Source organism: Hylobates moloch, unplaced genomic scaffold, assembly GCF_009828535.3.
Source record: "Hylobates moloch isolate HMO894 unplaced genomic scaffold, HMol_V3 SCAFFOLD_18, whole genome shotgun sequence".
Lineage (NCBI taxonomy): Eukaryota > Metazoa > Chordata > Mammalia > Primates > Hylobatidae > Hylobates > Hylobates moloch.
Genome location: NW_026652293.1, coordinates 70,173,545 through 70,198,890, shown reverse-complemented (window position 1 = coordinate 70,198,890; position 25,346 = coordinate 70,173,545). Strand labels below are relative to the sequence as shown.

General features: G+C 36.9%; 1 protein-coding gene across 6 annotated transcripts in view; it reads right to left on the bottom strand.

The window, feature by feature from the left end:
- Window positions 1–25,346, bottom strand: part of RYR2 (ryanodine receptor 2) — a 799,701-nt gene that overhangs the window by 211,555 nt on the left and 562,800 nt on the right. For all 6 annotated transcript variants that reach the window (XM_032137647.2, XM_032137648.2, XM_058430777.1 and 3 more), the window contains 9 exons: window positions 24,653–24,879; window positions 20,793–21,597; window positions 18,154–18,354; window positions 11,426–11,531; window positions 9,462–9,605; window positions 7,224–7,497; window positions 4,162–4,276; window positions 2,063–2,195; window positions 780–883 (listed from right to left, as the gene is read on the bottom strand). In XM_032137647.2, coding sequence (XP_031993538.1) covers window positions 780–883; window positions 2,063–2,195; window positions 4,162–4,276; window positions 7,224–7,497; window positions 9,462–9,605; window positions 11,426–11,531; window positions 18,154–18,354; window positions 20,793–21,597; window positions 24,653–24,879 — 2,109 coding nt within the window. The remainder of the gene's footprint in view (window positions 1–779; window positions 884–2,062; window positions 2,196–4,161; window positions 4,277–7,223; window positions 7,498–9,461; window positions 9,606–11,425; window positions 11,532–18,153; window positions 18,355–20,792; window positions 21,598–24,652; window positions 24,880–25,346) is intronic.

Below are 25,346 nucleotides of genomic sequence, written 5' to 3'. Positions count from 1 at the left end.
AGCAAAGACTTGGAACCAACCCAAATGTCCAACAACAATAGACTGGATTAAGAAAATGTGGCACATATACACCATGGAATACTATGCAGCCATAAAAAATGATGAGTTCGTGTCCTTTGTAGGGACATGGATGAAACTGGAAAACATCATTCTCAGTAAACTATCGCAAGGACAAAAAACCAAACACCGCATGTTCTCACTCATAGGTGGGAATTGAACAATGAGAACTCATGGACACAGGAAGGGGAACATCACATTCCGGGTACTGTTGTGGGGTGGGGGGTGGGGGGGGCGGGGACAGCATTAGGAGATATACCTAATGCTAAATGACGAGCTAATGGGTGCAGGAAATCAACATGGCACATGGATACATATGTAACAAACCTGCACATTGTGCACATGTACCCTAAAACCTAAATTATAATTAAAAAAAAAAAAAAAAAAAGAAATGAGCAAAACACAGAAAAAAAAAAAAGAAAATTCATTTTTTCAAACGTATTGTTATTCATAACTTCTGACTACAATATAATGTATAGTAGAATTATATACAATGTAATATATAACATTATATAGTGTGCAATGTAAATTATAATATACTTTAATTCTAGTATCACTAGAACATACTGTGTTGGTGCAAAATTAATTGCGGTTTTGGCCATAATGTCACATTGCAAAACCACAATGACTTTTGCACCAACCTTAGTTATATTTAAAATATTGAGAAAGAACCATGAAAAAGCATAATTCAGACGAACACACAGGGCAGGAACATTGCTCACCTTTTCTAGATCCGGCTCACGGAGAGCTAACGCTAGTTCATTATTATCCATCACCGAAGCTGCAGCCACATCCAGTGGTGTTGAACCTCTCATAGCTGGGGAAGCTGTTAATTCAAATGAAGATGAAATGTAACCTGGATCGTGCTGTAACTATAAACTCCATATAAAAATATACTACGTCTTAAAATTTAATTTCTAAACACCATCCATAGTGTATTAATCTACATTGATTTATATTAAAGTTTAATTTTTAAGTATTTTGAATTGACAAAAATTGTATATATTGTGTACATGTTTTGAAACATGTATACTTTATGGAATGACTCAATTGAGCTAGTTAACATATGTATTATCTCACATACTCTTTTGTGTGGTGAAAACACTCAAAATCTACTCTGGCAGCGATTTTCAAGAATATTATACATTGTTATTAACTATTGTCACCATGCTGTATAATAGAGCTTTTGAACTTATTCCTTCTATCTAACTGAAATTTTGTATCCTTTAACATCTCCCCAACCACTTCCCCCCATACCTGGTAACCTTATTTTACTCTCTGTTTCTATGAGTTCGACTCTGATTTTAGAGTCCACGTGAAAGTGAGATCATGCGGTATTTGTCTTTCTACACATAGCTTATTTCATATAATGTAATATCTTCCAGGATCATCCATATTGTTGAAAATGACAGGATTCCCTTCTTTTTTTCAAGGCCAAATAGCATTCCATTGTGAATATATACCACATTTTTCCTATCCATTCATCCACTGATGAACACTTAGGTTGATTCCATATCTCAGCTATTGTGAATAATGCTGCAATGACCATACAAGTACTGATATCTCTTTGACATACTGATTATTCTTTTCCTCTGGATATGTATACCCAGAAGTAAAACTGTTCAGTCATATGGTAGTTCTATTTTTAATTTTTTGAGGAATCTCCTTAATGTTTTCTAAAATGGCTGTAGTAATTTACATTCCCACCAACATGTATAAGGCTCCCTTTTCTCCACACCCTTGCCAACATTTATTATGTTTTGTCTTTTCAATAATAGGCATTCTAACAGGTGTGAGGTGATAGCTCACTGTGGTTTCAATTTGCACTTTGCTGATGATGAGTGATGTTGAGTATTTTTTCATATACCTATTGGCCAACTGTCTGTCTTCTTTTGTGAAATGTCTATTCAGGTCCATTGCCCATTTTTTAACCAAACGTTTGCTTTTTAAATGTAATATGCATATTATTTTAACCTTAAAGATGAAATAAAAGTCATTTACTTACCAAGACCAACACTGCTGTTTTCCAGTAAATAACTGAGATGATCAAACATAGCTTTTTGATTCTGCCTACTTATACGACAGAAGTAACAGAGAAAACGGCAACAGTTGGCCACCATCTTGGGAAAGGTGATTTCCTACAGATAAAGCATGTCATTAGCTGCTGAAAGCAAATGATCTTTATAAAATTGAGCTCATACGTTGAGGTCTTAATCACATCGTCAATCCCCGTGTGTCCACGTGTGTGCCAAACTTCAGATACTGAAGATCTTCAAGTGTGCAGACTACGATTTGCCTCGTCCCTGAGTCAACGAAAATCAAGCCTGGCACTAATTCAGAAACTTCATTACCATCGATGGGTTAGAACAGAAATTGACTTATTACCCCATTCTCAAAGGTGAAAGGCAGATTCATTTGTGATGCCTCACTACCACTATCAGCTGTGCTTCCATGGGAAATGATGCGATCTCTTTGATTCTGTTGGAATAATATGGATAATAATACTTGCTTTAGGTAAGGGGCAGGGGAGTGAATTCATTGAGCTGATTTCTGAAAAATACATAGTTCAGTACTTGGCACATATAATAGGATGTTCTTATCAGTATTAATATTAGTAGAATTACTGCTTCCAGGGATTTACAGCCTCCCTGATTTGCACCTCATGAGATGATTTCCTGGACTGGAAGGCCTGCATGTTTGACCCCACCAAACACATCTTCCTTGAGACCAAATATTATCATAGTTTACCCCAGATACTCTCTGGAGTTCCTCTGTAATAAAGTACAGTATATTATGATATCCTTCTAAGCCTAACTGGTAAACAGACTGATCATATGAAATATGGGCTTATTTCAATATTGTGAAAAATACATCCTAAGATTTAAAATATCAAAACATATTTTCATATCAGAGGTTAGAAAATTATACGGATTATATAAAGTTTTTTTTAATTATACTACTCTACTAATTTGGTTTTTGATACCATTAAGTTGTGGTCACTTAAAAGTTCACTTTAGGCCCGGCATGGTGGCTCACGCCTGTAATTCCAGCACTTTGGGAGGCCGAGGCAGGTGGATCATGAGGTCAGGAGATCAAGATCATCCTGGCTAACATGGTGAAACCCCATCTCTACTAAAAATACCAAAAAAATTGGCAGGGAATAGCAGCGGGCGCCTGTAGTCTCAGCCACTTGGGCTGAACTGGAGGTGGAGGTTGCATGACTGAATCACTGAGATCACCCACTGCACCACCTGGCGACAGACTGAGACTCTCTCAAAAAAAAAAAGAATTCACTTTAGAATTCTACAGGAAATACATCCAAGAGTATTATCATCAAATCTCAATCTGGATTGGAAATTAAGTGAAACCGACCAATGTCTGTATCATGGAGGATGGTGGAGTCTGAAGAACACGCTTGTGCCATGGACTGGTAACGTGATGAGAACTGAATTATAATTCAAAATTTTAAAATAAATTAATACATAGAGTAATTTTTATGTTTCTAAGTTTCTAAATATCCCCCTAAATGAGACACTTCAGTTTCTAAATACCCCCTAAAGGAGAATAATTTAGGAGGCCAAAAATTACACAGCATAAGACAGGAAATTTTTATCAAAATCAAGGAAAAAAAAACTAGTAGTATGTTCAACTCTCTAAGGTTTGTGTGTTTTTTCAAAAAGTGTTCTTTAAAAACAGTCATCCTAAGAGGATTTAAGAAATTCTCATTAAGAATCTACAATCTGGGCTGGGTGCAGTGGCTCATGCCTGTAATCCCAGCACTTTGGGAGGCCAAAGCGGGCGGATCACGAGGTCAGGAGATGGAGACCATCCTGGCTAACACAGTGAAACCCCGTCTCTACTAAAAATACAAAAAAATTAGCCGGGCGAGGTGGCGGGCGCCTCTAATCCCAGCTCCTCGGGAGGCTGAGGCAGGAGAATGGCGTGAACCTGGGAGGCAAAGCTTGCAGTGAGCTGAGATCGTGCCACTGCACTCCAGCCTGGGCGACAGAGTGAGCCTCTGTCTCAAAAAAAAAAAAAAGAATCTGCAATCTATATACTCCAGGAGATGATACTAAATAGCATCTCAGGAATCAAATACTTTACCTTCGACTCTCCACCTCCAAGGACGTTCACCATGACCTCCATCACAGTCTCGTGCATCCCCAGTGCCCTCATGAGATTAGGGTGCTGGTAAAACACTTTGTTATTCATAATATCCCTAGAAAGGACAATGGATGTATGGGGTAAAGCTCAGAGCAACATTTAAATAGTTAACCAAGTTTCTCATAAATCTTTTAGAAATAATTGATGTAAGTTGAAAAGTAAAAGCAATCACAGTATTTAATAAGCCACAAAAATTAATGAATGTAAATGAGTTTTCCTCAAAAATATTGATAATTTACCAAAACTGGTTGACAAATGTCTATTCTTTTCAATTGTAATAAACATAGTAAATATGTAAACAGTTAAAATGAAATATATTTTGGACACATCATTCCTAATTTTATGGATATCCGACCATGTGTCCAACCTTCTTTTGGATAAAAATATGAATTAGTGTTATACCATGTTTATATAAAAATTCTTCATATATAAGTATCTCTGCTTTTCATATATATGCTGTTGTTAGTATTACATTCAGTATTTGTGTATATAATTACAATAGTGTTATTTCTTATTACATTCATATTATCATTCTGACAAATACTTAAAAGGATTTATATTCTCCAAGACAAACTGAGTATACATGAAGTCTAGGTACAAGTAATCTAACTCATTAAAATGGACATCCAGTTTCAAGAAACGGTGTTAGGTGATACCTAAAATGTCTCATATTATCATTACTGCATTACATATTCTTGTAATAGCTGTGTCAAGGTATTCCTAAGGGTCATAATGTTCAGGAGAAAGTATCATTCACTGCAAATAAAGAGCTCTGTTGATTTCTATTTTAACGTAAATCAAATCAATGCCAAGAGTCTTTTCTATAAAACATTTTCTTGTTAGATCTACAGCAAGAATATAACATACAGCCCATGAGAAAATTGAACCTTCTCTTCAAATTTGTTTCCTTTAATTGAATTACTCACCTATTCATTTAGTCATATGCAAAACTTTAGTTGCTCTGGCTATATCAAGAAAGTGGGATAGTATGATTTTTGCATTTATTATTTTTAATGAAGAGGGCCTTTAGGTAGCATAGGTCAGAAAAACAACTTGGTGCCCAAGGCTAATATGGGTCTGACTTATTTCATGCCAGAGCAAACTAAGGTAAACAGAGGCAGCTTTTTCTTTTTATCGTCTCATTAATTCAAATCTTTGAATGAAGTAACTTGATTTTAAAATCTCATCTGCTTTTAGTTTAGGTAAATTAAATAGCAGTCAGGCTGTCATTTACTAAGACTCTCTCTTGTGTTAAATATTTTGAATACCACAAAAAGACGCATTTCGCTTTTTTAACATCATTTTGAGTTTTATCACTAATGAATGATTTACTTTTTAATGGCACATATTACTGTTGTGTGTTAAGAAAGAATGTGATCTCCATTTTCTAGAAGGCTTTCTTTTTCATTTGGTTAATTAAGATAACTTCTTATAAGAAGCTTCCTCGGGTTAGATTTAAATATTAGTACTCAAATAAGACCCATGCTCATACAATTATAAAGACTCTAATATTTGCTTTTCTCAGTTGGCTTTTTTGCTTTCCCTCTCTGTCCCATTAGAATATTTATTTTTAGTGTGCAACAATTATCATGAATTTTTAATAGAAACTTTCAGTCCATTTTTATAATTTTAAATACTTAATAGGTCCATGAGCAATATGCAATATTGTTTTCTGAGTTAAAATGTATAGAAATGATAAGAAACAATCTGCATCATTATACACTTGTTTTCTTCCCTCAGGATTGTATTTGAGTTCTGTCAAAGAAAAACCTGGTATTCCATTTTATTCATTTTTTTCAAAGAATTAACTCTAAGTTTCTTCGATCAATTTTATTGTTTCTTTTGGTCTATTTTATTCATGTAGCAGTTACCTTTATTATCTCTTCTTTTGCCTGATATCTATGTAACTACATCAGCTTTTTTTTCTGCTAAATATTTGTCTTCTAATCACTGTTTAACATCCTATCTTCCAGAGTTCTTCATTTTTATGTTTAGGTATTGTTCTTAATGAACATCATAGAGCTTAGTATATATAATTTTTATCTTTGTTATGATTTTGATTCCACCTTATTTTTTCTTTAATTTATTTTAAATATTTTAGATATGTAGGGGGTGCAAATACAGATTTTCTGCATGCATATATCGTGTCGTGGTGGAGCCTGGGCTTTCACTGTACCACAATAAAAGAACCTGGGCTTTGGTTGTACCATCACCTGAGTAGTGAACACTACTCAATAGGTAATTTTTCCATCCTAGTTTCAAATCCCCAAACTATACAAGCTTATTATTAATGATTGCTTAGATTTATACATGTATAAATCAGTAGTATACTCAATAAAACGTATTGCATCCCATTCTTTTTCTCTGAATTCCATTTTCTTCTCCCTAATGTATACATTAACATTTAGCATAAACATTTTAGAAGGTCTTCCAGTGCGGGACTGTAAGTAAATATTCTGAAATATCTTTGTTTTAACTTCACTTTTGAATATGGGGTGTTAACTTTAACCCCCAATCCACATGAAATGCAAGCTCATGATGCTGAATTCTCAGAAAAATTGTTCTCCCTACCCCTTCTTTTTCCAAGGCCCAATAGATAAAGACGAGCTTCCTTATCATTTCCTGCTCATATTTCCCACTACCCACCTTGGATTTCAATGTGTTTTTAATTTTTTTTAATGTATTAAACACCAGATAGACCTATGGATCAATGTGTTTTTATCGTCCTATGTTTTTATATATTACTGTACATTACTATGAGACTTCAAAAAAAACACTGAAAGATAGTGGCTGTGTGCCACACTGTCAAATTAGTCTTGTTTCATTACTGAGCAATTTTCTAACTTAGCTTTTGTTTCTATCTCTAGAAAAGCAATTTATTATAATGATCATATAATCCAGACAATATATTTTTATCAATGTAGCTAACGTACTACTATAGGTATAACAATTAGAAAGAAAACATTTATAAGACAAAGGGTTGTAGTAGTTAAATAATTTACCCTAATCCACGAATCATAAGCTTCTCTTCTTCTTTGCCCATTCTCACACTCAGCAGGGATCGAATCTGACCAAGGGATGCCAGGAGGTTGATGGTGTCTTCCACGGACACACCATTTATCGTGTAGGTCTTTGGCAGGGCCCGAACAAGACCCCCAATGCCGTCATACTGCCGATGGAGCAACACAAACATGGCCCTCACCAGCTCGGGGTCTTCAATGACAGACTCCTGAGCCCATCGGACCATGGTCTCAGAGATCAGCTGCTGCAGAGTGGCTGCAAAGTCATTATGGATATTTTTTAAAAGAAAAATAAGAGAAGACAAATCAGTTGGACACTTCAAATCCATATCCTGTACCCAAAATTGGTATTTCTATTTGTACCAGACTTGAAAAGGCTCTAGATATTCTTTGAAGAAAACAACATTCATTGGATGATACATATTTCAATACAGATCAGTTACAATCGATAAAGTGTATACAAACCTTTCTTTAAAAATCATTCTTATGATTAAATAAGTTATAGTTATATCACTTTTTCAAAATTACTATTGGCAATTCATATGTAATTGAAGGTATGGTAATTAATATAAGGTGTCCTACTACTTTTATTTGTTTTGTTCTATTATTTTCTTCCCAGACGGCCTGACATCATTTATCCTTATAAAGTTCAGTCATGGACATTCAAAAAGGTATCTGTTATCCAACTGTCTCCTCAGTTGAGTCATTTGCACTAGTGACTACATATAATTATGTTTTCACTTAAAGCTGTATCCCTATTTGTCATTTAAAATGTCTTCAAAAGGATTTGATTGTGAATTTATATTGAAGAAGAAAGTTATTACATACATAGAAAATTACTTTGCAATGTAACACGAAACATAGTAAATTTAAAAGCAATAGAAACATCCAAATCTTTTCAAATAAACAATGAAATTACCAAAATTAGGTGGGGTGACCAATTCATGCACGATGAGGCACTTAATCTGAGTATTAATACACTGGCTGACTTTCAAATTAGGCTGTTTTACTTTTGTCTAGAAATTATTTAAGCAAAAACAAAAACTACCATTTTTAACCAAATACAAAATGCAAATAAAATGCCAATATATTCTCCTATATCTGAAAACGACACTGTCATTTTAATCACTCAAGATCATAAACTTGATAATGATAGAAAGTGATTCATAAGAAATGTTGAACTCTGGCCATGCACAGTGGCTCACGCCTGTAATCCCAGCACTTTGGGAAGCCGAGGTGGGTGGATTGCTTGAGACCAGGAGTTCAACACCAGCCTGGCCAACATGGTAAAACTCAGTCTCTACTAAAAATATAAAATAAGTAGGGCGTCTTGGTGCATGCCTATGATTCCAGCTATGCAGGAGGCTGAGACAGGAAAGCGGAGGTTGCAGTAAGCCGAGAATGCGCCACTGCACTCCAGCCCGGGTGATGGAGCGAGACTGTCTCCAAAAAAAAAAAAAAAAAAAGAAAAACATTGAACTCTGATTTTAAAGAAAACTTGACTCAAATTTGTGATTGTGACACTGAAGAATAAATTTAGAAGTAACTGTGTGAATGTTTTCTGTTGTAAGTTAGTTAAAAAAAAGTGCTGTAAAAGTTTTCATAAGTTTTTTTTTTTTTTTTATTTCAGGGAAAGCTATTAACAAACCATTGCTGCATCTTAAAGTCAATGCAGTCTTAGAAGTGAAGTAAAAAGTAGGCTGGATCCCTCAGACCTACTCAGAGTGCTGTGCCCAAGGAACTCACAGCCTAAGGGTGCTTATTATTCTTAAATAGGATATGGATCAAACAAAAGTATATAACAGTTTAGGAAATAGTTCAGAACCAAAATATAAAGACAATATCTGTTTAAATTTTAAGAAAAAAGTTTAATTTGATGCAATAATATTTGAAAATCAACCTCATATTTAGATATGAAGGCTAAATTACTATACTTCCTTTTAACTTTCTCTTTATGGTTTCTGATAAAATACCTAAATTTCTAGTTCTCTATGGAGACTATCCATCCTTATCATGCCGCTACCTCTCAGTCTGTTGCTATACACATAGACTGATGCTGCTGTTTATTTCTGGGAGCTACAGGCATCTACTTAAGAGTCTGATTCTTGGAAGTTGCAAACTCAGTTATCTCACTGGCTCATCTAGTAAAACGTTCGTTCAGAGGATGAGTTAAGTGTCAGCAGTTGCGTCATTCTGCCAGTGCCCTCTTATACTGCTTACAGGACTTTTTGGAGTCACTCTCAACTGGTTTTTCTGCTTGCTTCTTCTTCAGGTATGTCACCTTTTCTACCAGGGATAGCAGACGCCCTCTAATTGTTAAATCACTGTTTCCATCCAGAGACCCATCTTCATCCAGCTCAATTCCTAGTATAAAAAAACAGAGAGGCAGAGAAAAAATATTTAAAGAATACACTTGGGTAAATAATTCTGAGGCCTTGTAATTTCTTTCATGCACAACTTAGAGCAATGTCAAAAACATCTGACATGAAGTTAAGCAATCTTGCTTACCAGCCCTCATAAACGACATTCACTTCCCAGCCTCTTTTCTTCCTCTCTCTTTTTGTTCTACTCCTGTGGGCTCAGGGCTGTCACCCAGAACAAAATATAACACTGAGCAGAGACCAAAAAGACTCTCTTAGGGGCAAAGATCAATCCTGCTATTTGGGCTGACCCTTGGGCATCTCGGACTTCAGATACTGTCTACCTAGACTTACAGTCCAGCCCTGCCTACACCACACCCCCAGACTTTAATTCTCCTCTCTTGCCTCCAGAAATTTTAGCAGTATTTTGGTTAGTTGAGAAACAGAGAGAACAGGCATAATTAAGTACCCTAAACCAGGGAATGTTTTATATCTGAAGCAATAATTCTAAAGTTTTAAAGTATCCCTGTGTTTCTAGGGATACTAGAATTCTAGTATCACTGTATTTCTAGGGATACTTTCTAGGGATACTAGAATTCTAGTATCACTGTATTTCTAGGGATACTAGAAATACAGGGATACTTGTAGAAAAAAAATACACACACACACAATTTCTACAAGGGATATTTGTAGAAATATATATATATATATACACACACACACATACATATACACACATGCAGTATAATTTTCTGGGAGTCATTTTGTGGTACTTCATTCATAAACCAAATTAATACGCAAAGTGGTATTTTTATTATCTTCATTAAAATAAGATAACCACCGGTTAAACCAGTGGTATTATTTTTATCTATAACTTTAAAAACAGCTGGTTTATTTTCTTTCATTGAATCATCAGACCTTATCTACACCACCGCATAAAGGAATAAACACACACACACATCCAGAATACCTAATCAATTCCATTTTTAAAGTTCTTGAATAAAAGGAGGGGAGACTTCCCTTAACAGATTTGGATTACTGACATACAACTTAATGTAGGGTTTCCATAGGTATTCACTAATTTCAAAAGATACAGTCTAAATTTTCTAGAAAGTACTCCCTCAACTGCTTTAAATGCAACTGTTAGTGATCAAATTTCTTTCTTAAAAAAATACAGCTTCATTGAGGTTACTATAAACAAAACTGCACGTATTTTATCTACGCAGTATGAGGTTGGACGTAGGCATCCATCTGTGAAACCATCACCACCACCAGGAACAGACATAAATCCATCGCCTCTAAGTTTCTTAGTGCTTCTTTGTTTTGGGGGGTTTTGTTTGTTTGTTGTTGTTTTAAGAATACTTAACATGACATCTACCCTCTTAACAGAATTTTAAGTGCACAATACAGTATTGTGAACTAGAAGCACCCTGTTGTGCCATGGATCTCCAGAATTCATTCATCTTGTATAACTGAAACTTTGTACCCATGGACTAAACCAACCTTAACCTCCCTGCCAGAGGCACCTGGCCACATGTCCGCCTTCCCATTTCCTGCCACTGATGGAAAGAGGAAAAAGAGAGAAAGAATTTTGGTCACCTTCTGCTCAGTTTAACTGCCTCTCTGATTTCTCTGTCCCTCAGGACTCCCCACACAGGGACAGTTATTTTGCCATTTTGCCATAATAATAAATGTTTTTATATAACCTTCTAACAGGTATTGTGTGTATTCGTGAAAATATTCGCATGTACACTTAATTTTGTCTCAGGATATATGGATTAAAAATACACAATTAATAAGAGCTTTTAATGAAAAAGACCTTACCACAATGTGTCATCAAATCTTCATGGAAATCCAATAGTTGGTCACGAATTTCTTCTGGACATGGACATTCACTTTTGTCATCCTTAAAATTGAGAAGCATATTGATCTGAAAGTTTGAAAAACAAGAAAGAGGAAGAAGGAGGAAGAAAAGAAAGGTGAATTCAACAATGGCACAGCAGGGCCGGGTGGAGTGGCTCATGCCTGTAATCCCAGCACTCTGGGAGGTTGAGGCAGGCAGACCATGAGGTCAGGAGTTTGAGACCAGCCTGGCCAACATGGTGAAAACCCATCTCTATTAAAAATACAAAAATTAGTTGGGTGTGGTGGCGCATGCCTGTAGTCCCAGCTACTCAGGAGGCTGAGGCAGCAGAATCGCTTGAACCTGGGAGGTGGAGGTTGCAGTGAGCCGAGATCGTGCCACTACACTCCAGCCTGGGTGACTGAGTGAGACTTTGTCACAAAAAAAAAAAAAAAAAAAAAAGAAAAAAAGAAAGAAAGCAAGGCACAACTACCATAAAAGCAAAAATGCTCAAAATCTCTGATTGTTCATAAATTATTCCTCCACAGGTGTCCATCACACAATCCAACCAGTACCGCAGAATAAATCAAATCATTCATAGCTAAACAAGCTGCAAAATGGTCACATAATGTTTCTTCCACTAAATTCCACAATATGTTAGACTCTTGTATACTTTAAGAATTCTTAACTAAGAGATCTAAATGCTATTTTTAAAAGTATTGTATTATGCTTATCCTAAAATTCCATTATTTTCTAACTAACACCTCTATTGAACATTTATTGACATTGAATATTTAAAAGAACTCTTTTTGAGAAGAACACAGATACAAAGAAGAAGGAAAAATATAATTGAAAAGTAACATAGGTTTGAGTATCCCTTGTCTGAAATGCCTGGGGCCAGAAGTGTTTCAGATCTAGGATTTTTTTTTTCAGAGTTTGGAATACAATCATCCTTTAGTATCCATGGAGAATTGGTTCTAGGACCCTCCACAGAGACGAAAAGCCACAGATGATCAAGTCTTCTATATGAAATGGCACAGAAATTGCATATAACCTATGTATACCCTCTCATATATTTTAAATCATCTCTAAATTACTTATAATACCCAAGACAGTGCTGACACATCTCTTCATTTAAGTGGATTAGACATAGTACTTGGTGCACAGCAAATTCAAGTTTAGTGTTTTGGAACTTTGTGGAATTTTTTTTTTCTGAATATTTTCAATATACAGTTGGTTGAATCCAGAGATGCAGAACCCAGATAGAGAGGACCAGCTCCATTTGCATACACATGAGATATTTTGAGGCTAGAACCCAAGTCTAAAAATGAAATTCATCTATGTTTCATACACACCTCACACACATAGCCTGAAGGAAATTTTATAAAATACTTTAAATAATTTTGTGCATGAAATAAACCTTGTACTAAGTATTTACGTGTGGAATTTCCCACTTGTGGTATCATGTCAGTGCTCAAAATGGTTTGGATTTTGGAGTATTCTGGGTTTTGAATTTTCATGTTAAGCACGGTTAATGTTTATAAGGGATAACTACACTGCTGCTAACATTGATGATTCAGTTAAACTGCGAGAAACTTTTTTCCATTTACGTTTGAACAATACTATTAAATTTATAAATTCGGAAAAGAAAGATGCTTTCCCATAATTTTCCTTTAAGAAACTATTTTAGATTTTCTTTTTGGCATTTATGTGATTTTTTCCCCTAAACGTTTATTTTGATATAATTACAGATTTATATGCTATTGTAAGAAGTAATACAGAGAGACTTCAAGTACCCTTTATGCAGTTTCCCGAATGGTAACACTTTGCAAAACTGTAGTACAATATCATAACCAGGATAGCAACATTAGTGCAGTCAAAATAGAGGATAATTCCTTTACCTCAAAGATCCCTCCCATTACCCTTTCATGACCACACCCACATCCCTCTGTCTGCCCCTCGTCCTTAAGTCGTGGCAACCACACATTCGTTTTCCATCTCTGTGGTTTTGTCATTGCAAGAATGTTACACAAATGGAATCATATAGTATGTATGCATGTATTCCCATATGATCCTTTAAAAAATATTTAATTGGCAAATATTAATTGTATGTATTTATGAGGTACCATGTGATGTTTCGATATATGTATACATTGTAGAAAGATAAATCAAGATAATTAACATTCATCAGCTCATCTACTTATCGTTATTTCAGAAGTGAGAAGAAAAATCCCATATGATCACTTCAAGTCAGCAGGGTGTGCCACGATAAGTGGTTTCATTCCTGGTATGGGTAATTTGTATCTTCTCTTTTTCTTTGTTAGTCATTTTAGAGGTTTGCCAAATTTATTATTATTTTTAAAATAACCAGCTTTTGGATCCATTTTTTCTATTGTCCTGTTTTCAGTTTCATTACTTCCTGTTATTATCTACATTAGTGACTTCTTTCTGCTTGCTTTAGGTTTATGTTACTCTTTGTTTTCAAAATTCTTGAAGTGGCAGGTCAGGTTATTGATCTGAGTGGTTTCCGATTTTTAAATGTAAGCACTGAGTGTGATAAATTTCCCTCTTGGCCTTGCTTTAGCTGTGGCACAAATTTTCAAATGTGATGTGTCCAATTTCTTTCAGTTTAATGAATCTTTAAATTTCTCCCCATACTTCCTCCTCAAACCACAGATTATTTAGAAGGTGTGTTGTTTAGTATTTCTAAGAGTTTGGAGATTTTCCAGTTATCTTTCTGTTACTGATTTCTAATTTGATTACAATGTGATAAAAAAAAATGTGTATGATTTCAACTTTTAAAAATGTCTTGGCCGGGCGCGGTGGCTCACGCTTGTAATCCCAGCACTTTGGGAGGCCGAGGCGGGTGGATCACGAGGTCAGGAGATCGAGACCACGGTGAAACCCCGTCTCTACTAAAAATACAAAAAAAATTAGCCGGGCGTGGTGGCGGGCGCCTGTAGTCCCAGCTACTCGGAGAGGCTGAGGCAGGAGAATGGCGTGAACCCGGGAGGCGGAGCTTGCAGTGAACTGAGATTGCGCCACTGCACTCCAGCCTGGGTGACAGAGCGAGACTCCGTCTCAAAAAAAAAAAAAAAAGAAAGAAAGAAAGAAATATAATGATGTCATTAAAAAAAAAAAAAAAAAAAAAAAAATGTCGAGGTTACTTTATGGCCCAGGATATGTTCCATCTTAGCAAATGTTTCATGGACACTTGAAAAGAGTGTGTACTTTGTTGTTGGGTGGAGTAGTCTACAAACCTTGATGGATCTATTATTTGATGATAGTGTGGAGTTCTTCTGTGTCACAGCTGACTTTTCTGTTGAGCTGTTCTATCAACTGAGAGAGGAGTCTTGAATTCTGCAAGAAAATTTTGGATTTGTCTATTTCTCCTTTCAGTTCTATCAGTTTTGGCTTCACATATTTTGCTTTATTGTTTAATTCATATATATTTATCTTCTTGGTGGACTGACCATTATGTATTATCCTTATCTCTTTGGTAATTTTCTGTGCTCTGAAGTCAACTTTATGTGACATAGTTACTCCTGCTTTATTTTGATTAATATTTTAATAATATATATTCCTTTAACTTTTCTCTTTTAATCTGTATACATTATTACATTTGAAGTGAGTTTCTCAGAGCAAGCATATAGCTAGATGGAGTTTTGTAAATTCACTCTGCCAATTTCTTGTAATTCGTATATTTAGATTATTTATATTTGTGTAATTATTGATATGCTATGACTTCAGTCTGTCATTTCACCTGTGGTTTTGTTTGTTCTGATTTATTTTTACTGACTTGCTATGCATTACTTGAACAATATTTAGGATCCTATTTTGATTTATCTGTGGTACTTCTCAGTGTATCTCTTTGTATAGCTTTTCTAGTGCTTTCTCTGTGTATTATTTTATATACATACCTAACATACAGTCTACTGGTATTGACAGTGTGCCAGATGGTACAATGTCGACACCAGTAGACTTCAGTTTGAGTGAAGGATAGAAACCTTATCTCCCTTTATGTTCCTTTACTCTCCTCTGTTTATAATTCTTAAATATTCCCTATACATATATTTAGAAACACATCAGTTTTATGATTTTTGCTTCAACCATCAAACATAAATTAGAAAACTCCAGAGAAGAAAAATGCACTGTATTTACCATATTACACCATTTCCCAGTGTTAACTTTCTTCCTTTCTGAATTTTCCAAATTTCCTTCATTTTTCATTTTCCTTATATTTAAAGAACTTCCTTTAGCATTCCTTTAGGGTAGGTCTGCTGTAGTCAAATTCTTACAACTTCCTGTCATTTGAGAATGTCTTGATTTCTCCTTCATTCCTTAAGAGTATTTTCAAGGTACATAGAACTCTGAGGTGATAGTCTCTTCTTTTAGCATTTGAGAATTGTTGTGCCACTTCCTTCTGCCCTCCATACTTTCTAATGAGAAATCTGCTGTCACTCAAATTGTTTTTCCCCCTGTAGGTAGTGTCATTTCTTTAAAGATTCTGTCTTTAATTTTTTCAGAAATTTGACTATGATGTGTCTCGGTATAGATTTATGTTTATCCTATATGGGATGTACTCATCTTCTTGAATCTCTCACTTCATATCTTTTACTGAACTTGAAAAGTTTTCAGCCATTATTTCCTTCAGTTCACCCTCTTTCTCCTATCCTCTGAGACTCCAGCATCACAAATGTTAGATCTTTTGTCATATTCTTTTCTGCAGATGGGTTAGTTGATATCACCCTGTCTTCAGTTCGCTGATAGTTTCTTCTTCTCCCTTCATTCTGCTTTTAAGCCCATTCATTGAATTTTAAAATTTCAGTGATTATATTTTTCAGATTTAAAATTTCCATTTGGTTCTTCATTATACATTTTGTTTCTCTGCTGCTGAGGCTATTTTTTTTTTCCATTTTGAAGGAATTACAGGGCGATTGCTTTCAAAACTTCGTCAGATAATTTTAACATCTTTGTTATCTCAGTGTTGGTGTTTATTGATTGTTTTTTTCATTCAAGTTTTTCTTGGTTCTTCATACACATGATTTTTAATTGAAATCTCAACATTTTGAGGATGATGCTAGGAGCTCTGGGTCTTATTTATAACTCTGTTTCACCTGGTTTCCTCTGACTCCATCCAGCAGGAGAAGGGCTTAGGGTATCTTATTGCTGTCAGGTGGGAGGGGAAGTCCATTTTCCCACTCAGCCTCCTTGGACATCTGGAGGAGGGAAGGGACCCTGTTACTGTTGGGCAGTGGTAAAAAGTTCTGGTTCCTCATTAGACCTGTACTGATGTGACCCTTGCTAGAAAGGGTAAGAGTGTCTTGTTACTTCTCCTTCCATAACCTCTACTGATACTCTGGAAGAAGTGGGCCTTGTTACTACTCGGCGGGGATAAAGTCCCAGCTCTGTCCTCTACTGGGACACCTTGTTACAGCCTGGTGAGAGTGGAAGTCAAGGTTCCCCACTCAGCCTGTGCCCAGTGTGGGTGGGGAACAGTTTTCTCTGTGGTTGTTGGCTGCAGTAGTGCAGTTATTATCTAACACATTTCTGTCTTGCTAAGCTGCCCCTTCCCTGATCCTTTGTCTAGAGAGAGCAGGCTTTTGTTGCAGCTTTTCTTGTCTATGCCTGTTGGTGTTTCCTGGTTGCCGGCTTCTTTAGCTTCAAATCTGGGATAGATGAGGCAAAAAGAAAATCCAGGGAACTCACCACCATGTTGTTCCTTGGGTCCTGAGTTCTGTAGCCAACCTCCCTTCTTCTATCTTTAAGAATCTTCTTATGTTGTCTTCTTTGTAATGTCCAGGGTTTTAGTTGTACTTAAAAGGAAGAATCAGGAAAAGCACATGTACTCCATCTTTCCAGAAGCAGAAGTTTCCCAAAAGTAGTTTAACAGAGTTAATCTGGAAGAGGCTGGACCTGTTCTCTGCTCAATAAATGCTGTTTATAACAATTAAGAAAATTCCACATCCCTTTCCTCAAAGAAATTACATTCTGGTGAGAAAAAAAATTCTGTAATTAGTCCCTATAAACACTTTCATTCTGAGCTACCCTGGATGGAGAAGAAAATGGTAAGGGTAAGACATCAAAAAAGACATCTGTGAATTACATTGTTTAACCACCATCCCTACACTTTGGTAACTTCCCACACTCTGAGGCCCACTCTGAGGTAGATTTCAGAAAATTTACATCCCCCAACTAGCCCATTCTCTGATTCAGGCAGGTGCCCTTGGTTCTATTGTACCCTCAAGAGACCTGACTTTGGGGGTAAGCAATGAAAGGAAGAACCACAAACAGGTAATCAGTCTTCTGGCAAGCAAGGTGGAAGAGACATGTGTTTCTTCTATGGTAGGCACAAATGGAAAGGCTCTAGCATCACGTCCTAGGAATCAAAAATTCCTATGAGTGGAAGATGATGAAGACCCATTTGTGGTTGAAATTTGCTCCTATTTGAAGAACTTCAGACTCTGGCATATCTTGGCCTTCTCAAAGAGTCCGTGATATACCTGATATCTTCTAATAAGTCCCTCTTTTGTTTAAACTAACCAAAGAAATCCTTTTGGTGAAACTAAGAATACTAACTAAATCAACTTGATGACTTTAAACAGAACAAGGAAAACAAGATGTGTGACTTACATAATTTTGCAAGGCACACATCCTGAATGACTAAAAGCCAACATAAATACAAAGAATTTTCATTTCATTTCTGTACCTGTTCTTGAGGCGGTGATCTAAATTCCTTTGTTTTCCTGGCTGTGAGTGCAGCTGACATATTTAAGGCTTGCATAACTTCGTTGTATCGGAAACGTTGATTGTCTTGGAGCTTAGCTACAAAATCATCTGAAAAGGCTACAATGGCTTCTATCCGATGCCGGACCTGGCAGTCACAGAGGTATTGAAGCAGTAGGCACATCTAAGAGACCATTAAAAAGACACCAAATTTAATTTCTAAATCTTTTAATAATGTGTATCAAATCATAATCTGTGGTAAACATCCTTAGTTGCCTACTCTTCTCTCTTAGAAACAGAACCCTGATTTTGTATAGGCAGCAATGTGCTCGGTCCCAGGAGATGAAACATAATTTGTATAAGCAAAAATGGCAAATAAATGTCCCTTTAGTGGATGCTAACTGATATGGTCTGATTCTTTCCCCATGAAATCTCACCTTGAATTGTAATAACCCCCACATGTCAAGGGCGGGGCTGGGTGGAGATAACTGAATCATGAGGTGTCTTCCCCCATGCTGTTCTCGTGGTAGTGAATAAGTCTCACAAGATCTGACGGTTTTATAAATGGGAGTTCCCCTGCACCTGCTCTCTTGCCTGCCACCATGTAAGATGTGACTTTGCTCCTCATTTGCCTTTCGCCAGGATTGTGAGGCCTCCCCAGCCATGTGGAGCTGTGAGTCCACTAAACCTTTTCCCTTTATCAATTACTCAAGTCTCAGGTATGTCTTTATTAGCAGTGTGAGAACGGACTAATACACTTACCCTCCCAGCCTCCCTTTCAGCCACAGGTGCAATGGCCAATGAAATATATAAGGGAAAGTTTGCTAAGGGTCTTCTGGGAAAGACATTCCATCAGTGATAAGAGACTAGAGTTCCCTTCTTTCAAAATGAGTGTAACTGGGTGATGACATGATTACTGCAGAAAGAATAAGGTGAGCATTTTAGGAAGAAAACCCAGGCTGAGGATCACAGAGCAGAAAAATATTAAGATCTGGGTTATGGATGAGATCATTGAACTGCTGTACCAATTCTAGAAATCTAAACTTAAGACAATTAAGTGGTGAATGCTCATTCATTCAGTGATTAGCTGGGTCTTTCTCCTGCTGAAAACCAAAAGGATTTATAAATGAGTGAGTATGTTGGTAGAAACATTTCTAAAAGAACGCGCTGGCAAATTTAAAAAAACATCTATACACTCAATACCAATTGTGATATAAATACATGACAGTGTCAAAGAGGACCTTAAAATCCTCTGTGTCGCCATCTGCAATATAACCATTTCTACCAATGCTGTCTCTGAAGTAGTCGCAGTGTCCATCCCCCTTTCTCCATCTCCTTTGCCCCACCCTCCTCTGAGCATGGTCTCCTAGAGTTTGGACCAGGAAAAAAGCCTCCTGACTAACGAGATACTAGATCACACTCTCTTTCCTTCCTAATCGATTTTCCTCCCAGCAGCCACACTGGCCTTTTCCTGCCTCAGGACCTTTGCTGGGCTATTTGTTTTGCATGGAAAGCTCCTAGAACATCCTGCCCCGTTCCTTTTTCTTGTAACTGCTGAGCACAACTCTTATATCTGAACTCAGCTGAAAAGTCACAATCTCTGAGGGGTGTTCCCCCTCATCTTTCTAACAGTAATCCAGTCTAAATGTTCTTTCTTTTAGTAATCCATTCTTTGCCTTCAGAATATTTAATGCAATTACTAATAAGACTTTTTAATGCATAAATGAGTGTATATTTCCTTAGAGGCTATGAGCTTCTGAAAGGCAGGGTTGACTTGTGTTTCCGTAAGTGCATACCCAGAGTAAGGCTCCAGTCAATGCTGACTAAAGGAACGAGGAGCAAAAAAGCAGGTCAGCGATGCAAACATCCAACTGACTTTAATGAACAGATGAGTATTAATAAAAGACCTTTTAGACATCTTGATGAACATAAAGACAGCCAGTGTGTCTGATTCCTTAAAGACATACTAAGGTGGCTGGGTGCAGTGGTTTACGCTTGTAATCCTAGCACTTTGGAAGGACAAGGAGGGAGGATCACCTGAGTCCAGGAGTTTGACACCAGCCTGGGCAACATTGCAAGATCTCATTTTGACTAAAAATTAAAAATAAATTAATTGGGCATGGTGGTATGCCTACAGTCCCAGCTGCTGTAGAAGCGGAGGTGGGAGGATGGCTCGAGCCCAGGAGATCCAGGCTGCAGTGAGCTATGATTGCACCACCACTGCACTCCAGCCTGGGTGACTGAGTGAGACCCTGTCTCAAAAGACCAAAACAAAAGCATACTAGGGGAAAGTAAAACCTTGCTATGTGACAATGGGTGCATCTACTGGTAAACAAACATTCTAAGGTTGGTAAGAGTGGAAATATGGGTGGAAAGGGGTATTTGATGGCTTGTATTTCAGGTATTCCAGTGTAATGAAGGCAAAAAGTATCTGGGAAACAAGAGGAGATGGCTAATGAATAAGATGGAGAAGAATAGGAAGTCAGTTAATTTTATGAATAACTACCATTACACAGGAATGCAAAGAAATAAACACACACACACAGAAAGAAACAAACGCATGTTCCAATACCTTAATGCTTAGTAATTCTGAAATTCACTCAAATCTCTTGTTCTGATTACCTGCAATTTAACTGGCTCTGGCAGTTTCATTTGGAGCAGGCCTTCCTTGGGCCGCTTGCCCACCTTGGCTTCTTCCTCACCAGCTCCTTGCAGCTTTGCGTCGTCCACACTGAGCTCTTTCTCCAGCGTGTCACTCTCCTCCTCTGGAGTGGCAGCTTCTTTAAACACACTGGGCTCAATCAACTGCAAGATGTGCTTCAAGTCCTCATTGTGAAAGATGCCCATGATCAGCAGGGTATAGAAAAGCTTGATGAGAGGTACAAAGAGGAACTCAGTAGTCCCTCCAACTGGGTCCCGGGCATGAAGACTGCCCTCTTTAACAGCTTCTGTCAGCATCTGTATGGTTTTGGCCTTAAGGATGTCCAGTGGGAACTCTGGACTGTACTGGTAACATTCATTACTAATGCTTACAAAACTGGGGGAGGAAAACTGCATCCGTGGCCTGAGGGAGGTGCTGAGGCCGATCCCTGGAAGGCCGTGCTTTTTATTCTCATCAGGGAATAGGGTGATGCTCTTCGTCTCCTCCGTCATGGGGACGATGTACTCGTTGTTCATCATGAGCCTGGCAGTGGCATAGGAGCTCAGGTGGATGTCGATCAGCAGGTCATAGTAGCCAGCACGCAGCAAACCTGGCATGTACTTGTTCTCAATGGCGTAGAGGAGCTGAGGTTCATCCACGTGGCTGCACAGGGCGTGGGCCACCCGGTGGTTCCCGAGAGCACAGACGGCTGAGTAGAGCCGGAGAGTGTGATAGTGAAATTTCAGCAATTCCTCCTGCTCTGTCAACTCTAAGATGTCAACAGATCTGTAGAAGCGAGGAGAGTGGTAGTAAGGTTAGAAAATGAATCTGAAATTCAGATTTTAAAAATCTGAATCAGAGGAGAAATCAGTATACATTGTAAATTTGAAGGAAAACAGTTATGGGAATAGACACTGCAGGTTGAACATCCCTAATCTGAAATGCTTGGGACCAGAAGTGTTTGCATTTGGGACTTTATTCAGACTTTGAAATGTTTACATTATACTTATCAGTTGAGCATCCTGAATCTGAAAGTCTGAAATGTGAAATACCCCATTTCCTTTGAGCATTATGTTGGTGCTCAAAATGTTTCAGATTTTGGAGCATTCCGAATTTCAGATTTTTGGATTTGGGACACCCAACCTGTGTCTTTCTTTTAATTTTCTATGACATGTTTAATGGCTGCATAGTACTTTTAATCATTTCTAGATGTTTTACAAATTTTCTTCTGCATAGAATTTGACATTTATCTAGCACCTCCTTCCTCCTCCATTGTATCAAGGATCTGTTGCAGTGAGCCGAGATCGTGCCACTGCACTCTAGCCTGGGTAATGGCGAGACTCCACCTCAAAACAATAAATAAATAAATAAACAACAACAAAAAAGTCTCTAGTGGAGAAATTTCATGTTGTTGTCATTCAATTGTTCATCAAATATCACTGAGTGCCTATTATGTATTAGCACTGTGCACTGATGATACGATGGTGAATAATACAGACATGATTCCTGCCCCCAGGGAGCTTATATCCAATTGAGGGAGTAAACCACCCCCACTGACCAAAATAGAGTAAATTAAATTATAAACTGTGACATCTGTTAAGGAGAAACAAAGTACACACTGACATAAATCTACCGCCATTGCACACTTTAAAATATTAATGATTTGTCATGTTATTGGGGCACCAGATTCCTGTCAACCACGCTAGTTAAGACTTCCGTTTTTGGAATTTGGATTTTGAAACCCATCCTATTTTTCTTTGGCTGCTAGGAAGAATGAAGTTAATGTGGGCCCCGACTCTACCAACCAGTGTGGTATAAATGACTGTGTGTCACTCTTAGCCTCAGTTTTATTTTCCTATCCATATCTTTTCTACGACCTGATGCCAGTGACACATTTTTATACATTCATGTTCCATATCATTTGGAAAACTGCCTCAAATCCCTTATGATCTTCAGTGAGAGTTTAAATTATCCATTCATATACACATACATCTATCATAAGCAATTAATATAAATTATAAATGACTGAGACAAGGTGTTATGTTGGTTTCTGATGATAGCATGCCAAAATGTTAAATTATGATGTTAAAATTCCATGCTCAGTAGAGAGACGTTTTCCTTCACAAACAATAATTCCTTCCCAAATCTTATGTTTGTTTTGGTTTTTCAGTATTTTCCTAAAAAACATCATCAGATGAAAAATTATGATAAAATTCTTCTCACAAAAAATAAGAAAAATAAAATTAAAATCAAACTGAACCATCTCAAGAGTACATTATGAGGGAGATCTAATTACTTCATGTAAAAATATGTAAATACATATTTAATACATACAAAGAATTAACTAGCCAGGTTAATTTTTCTTTGATTTTCTTTTGTTTTAAAGCATCTTTGTTGAACTGTAATTTACATGCTATACAATTTACCTACTTAAAAAACATAATTTAATAGTTTTTGTATATTAATGGAGTTGTGTAACTGTAACTATAAATTGAGTTTAGAACATTTTTATCATCCCAAAAGGAATTTAGTACCCCTTAACAGTCCTGTTCCACTCCTAGCCCTCGGTAACTACTAATCTACTTTCCATTTCTAAACATTTGTCTATTATGGACTTTTCAATTAAATAAAATCCCACACTAGTAGGATTCTTTCACTTAATATACTTTTGTGACTGGTTTCTTTCACTTAATACAATGTCTTCAAAGTTCTTGCATTTTGTAGCATGTATCAGTACTTCAATCATTTTTATTGCCAAATAATATTATATGGATATATCACATTTTATTTATTGATTCATAAGTTGGTGAACATTTGAGGTTCCCTTTCTTTTACTATTGTTCATAATGCTTCTATGAATATTCATGTACATGTTTTTGTGTGGGCATATTTTAATTTCTCTTGGGTATATATGAGGAGTAGAATTGCTAGATCACATGTTAATGTTATAATTTTATTTTTTGAGGAACTGACAAACTGTTTTCCAAAGCATAGGTTAAATTTTAAAGATATTAAAATAAAAAATGCCAAGAACATCTAAAGATATAAAAATGGACCTGGCTTCAATAATTATTTTCAGATTAAAGACTTAAAACATACAAATATGTTTGTGCATTACTTTCATGACATGTTTTTACTCAGTTTGTGATTCAACATTTCAATGGCATTTTGGGAGGGAAATCTTGGCCCAAAACTTAGAAACTTAGCTCCTTATTGATAAGAAGCCTGCTTAAATGAAATCTCTGCAATTTAACTGGCTATCACATGGAAAAACAGAAAATCATAAACAAAGCTGCCTTTGAGTATTTATTATACTTTATGTTACTCTTATTACTGCCTAGAATGCATATAAACTTGTTTCCAAGACACTCACAGTATTTTCCCAATTTTCTTTCATTAATATCTCTTGGGATCAGTTTTTTACATCTATAAAATGAAGGGTTGAACATAGGAATCATAAGTGATTCCCATGATTCCATCTCTAATATCTCACTATTCTCTATTACAGTACTCTGCTAAGTCGTAAGTCGGACTGCAGTTGCACTTGTCTGAATTTTTCTTTGCTGTTGTCATCGTAAGTAACACAAGAGTGAATGAAGAAACCATCATGTGGCATCTTCAACTGCGGAATAATTTTTTTCAGTAACAAAATGGTTGAGAAATAAACTTAAACTTAAAATACACAGAATAACGACTTCATTGCCAAAAGAATTTAGATCTTTGTAAATTTCATTTTGTTTCTTTAGAACCACCCCTGGCCCCGCACCACTACCAGAAGCCCCGGGCAGCAGGCTAATCCCAAGCGTCCCAATCAGAATGTCAGGGATTCATTGGGGCTGACCTGTTTTCCTCAGGGATATGAAGAGACATGAACTGCAGAGGATCCAAACACTGCACCAACCAGCCTTGGCGTTCACTTATTCGAGACACATCTACCTTCAAAAACTGGTTGGGCATTCTGCTCCACAGGACGTGTGACAGGAACTGCACGTGGAGGCGCGGGGGGCACTGCGGCACGGGGTTCTTGTGTTCACTCTTGAACAATCCCGCCGAGAGAGGCATCACATTCTGGGGGATGGGGAGGCAGAAAAAGAATGAATGTAGAACATCCCTTGGGGTTCACAAAGTAATGACTAGAATTCTGCACAGGACAGAGACAGGGAAAGTAAGATAACCCTATGAGTCAAGCAAAGTCAACACAAGAAATCATAGAAACTGGGTTGAAAAGTTTCTGAAAGGACAAACCAGGAAATACACTGTGAGAGAAAATACCTACAACTTCAGGGCAGTCAAACAGCTTTCGGGATGTGTCTTTCCCATATACTGAATGGCACAGACAGAAGGCCAAGCACAACCAAGCATACCCATATACCCTTTATATTTCTTTACCAGGCTGGGACCTCAGGAAAAGCTGGCAAGTCTTTAGGGACCTTCAGTGCCAAACCTCCTGAATGACAGATGGGTCACATCCCCCTGGCTCTCTCTCTCTCTCAATAGCTGTTCTCTGTCACCCAACTCATCCTTAAAACACTTCC